This window comes from Eimeria mitis, genomic scaffold (genome assembly GCF_000499745.2).
Source record: "Eimeria mitis Houghton genomic scaffold, Emh_scaff10024, whole genome shotgun sequence".
NCBI lineage: Eukaryota > Apicomplexa > Conoidasida > Eucoccidiorida > Eimeriidae > Eimeria > Eimeria mitis.
In genome coordinates, this window is record NW_024011367.1 from 1 (window position 1) to 1333 (window position 1333).

At 40.1% G+C, this 1333-nt stretch overlaps 1 protein-coding gene across 1 annotated transcript; it reads right to left on the minus strand.

The window, feature by feature from the left end:
- Positions 1-119: 119 nt before the first annotated feature.
- On the minus strand, positions 120-1102 carry EMH_0098620 (uncharacterized protein; the record flags this gene model as incomplete). The annotated part of the gene is made up of 2 exons (XM_038022043.1): positions 120-476; positions 1025-1102. The coding sequence occupies 2 exons, from the start codon at positions 1100-1102 to the stop codon at positions 120-122; spliced, it is 435 nt and encodes a 144-aa protein (XP_037877897.1).
- Positions 1103-1333: the final 231 nt, after the last annotated feature.

The window sequence follows — 1333 nt, forward strand, 5'->3', positions numbered from 1 at the left end:
CTGCTGCTGCTGCTGCTGTTGCTGCTGCTGCTGCTGCTGCTGCTGTTGCTGCTGCTGTTGCTGCTGCTGCGGCTGTTGCTGCTGCTGCTGCGACTCGTCAGCAGCTGGAGGGACTACTTTCACCTGTTTTCCTGAGCTCGATCTTTCTGCTGCTGCTGCTTCTGCTGCTGCTGCTGCTTCTGTTGCTGCTGCTGCTGTTGCTGCTGCTGCTGCTGCTGCTGCTGCTGCTTCAGTACCCTGGGTGCTGTCGCCTGTGGGTGTGCTTCTCTCTCCTCTGCTTTTATTATCATCAGCAGCTGTAGATGGCTGCGAGGGGCCCCCGGGGGCCCCATGAGGTGATTCTGCTGCTGCTGCTGCTGCTGCTGCTGCTGCAGTTGCTTCTGTTGCTGCTGCTGCTGGTTCTTCTGCTGCTGCTGTTTCTTCTTTTGTTGCTGCTGCTGCGTCTGGCGCTGCTGCTGTTGCTCCCGTTTCTGCTTCTACTTTTGCTGCTGGATCTTCTGCTGCTGCTGCTGCTGCTGCTGCTGCTGCTGCTGCTGCTGCTGGTTCTTCTGCTGCTGCTGCAGCAGCGGGCTCTGTTTTCGGGTTCTCTGCTGCATCTCCCATTTTGTTTTTTTTTTTAAAAATTTAAATAAAAGAATAAATGCTGGGTGGATGAATCAAAAGAAGAAGAGAAGCTGAAAAAGGAGAGAAAACGGTGCTGATGGCGGTGGCATAGTGTGTAAGAAGCGGAGATAAAGAGAAAGAAAAGGAGAAATAAATAAAAATAAATAAAAATAAATAAAATTAAATAAAAATAAATAAATAAATAATAAATAATATTCTCAGAATTCACCTTATTATCTATCGATGGTCATGCAGTGGTTTCGCGATGACACCACCACCAGGGAAATTCAACTTTGTTGCATCTGTGGGCGAAATTTTCTAAAATTAAAATTTTAAAAGTTAATTTATAATAATTTATTAAATTATATTCAAAAATATCTTTTTTTTTTTAAAATTTTCATATATTTCAGGCGGATCGCACCAATGGTTTGGTGGTGGCTGCATGGATGGTTACCGCAGCAGCGTCGATGGCGATGGTGGTGGTAGTGTATTGTAGCATCAAAAAGAGAAAATAAAGAAAACTGAAAAAATAAAATAAATAAATATATAAAATAAATTAAAATAAAATAAAATAAAATAAAATAAATATATTAAATAAATAAATTTAATTTATATTTTCCTTTTTTCACAGAAATAAAACAAAAACGAGTAAAACCTCCCGATACACCGCAGCATTAACAATTTTTTTTTTTTTTTTTTTTTTTTTTTTTTTTTTTTTTTTTTTTTTTTT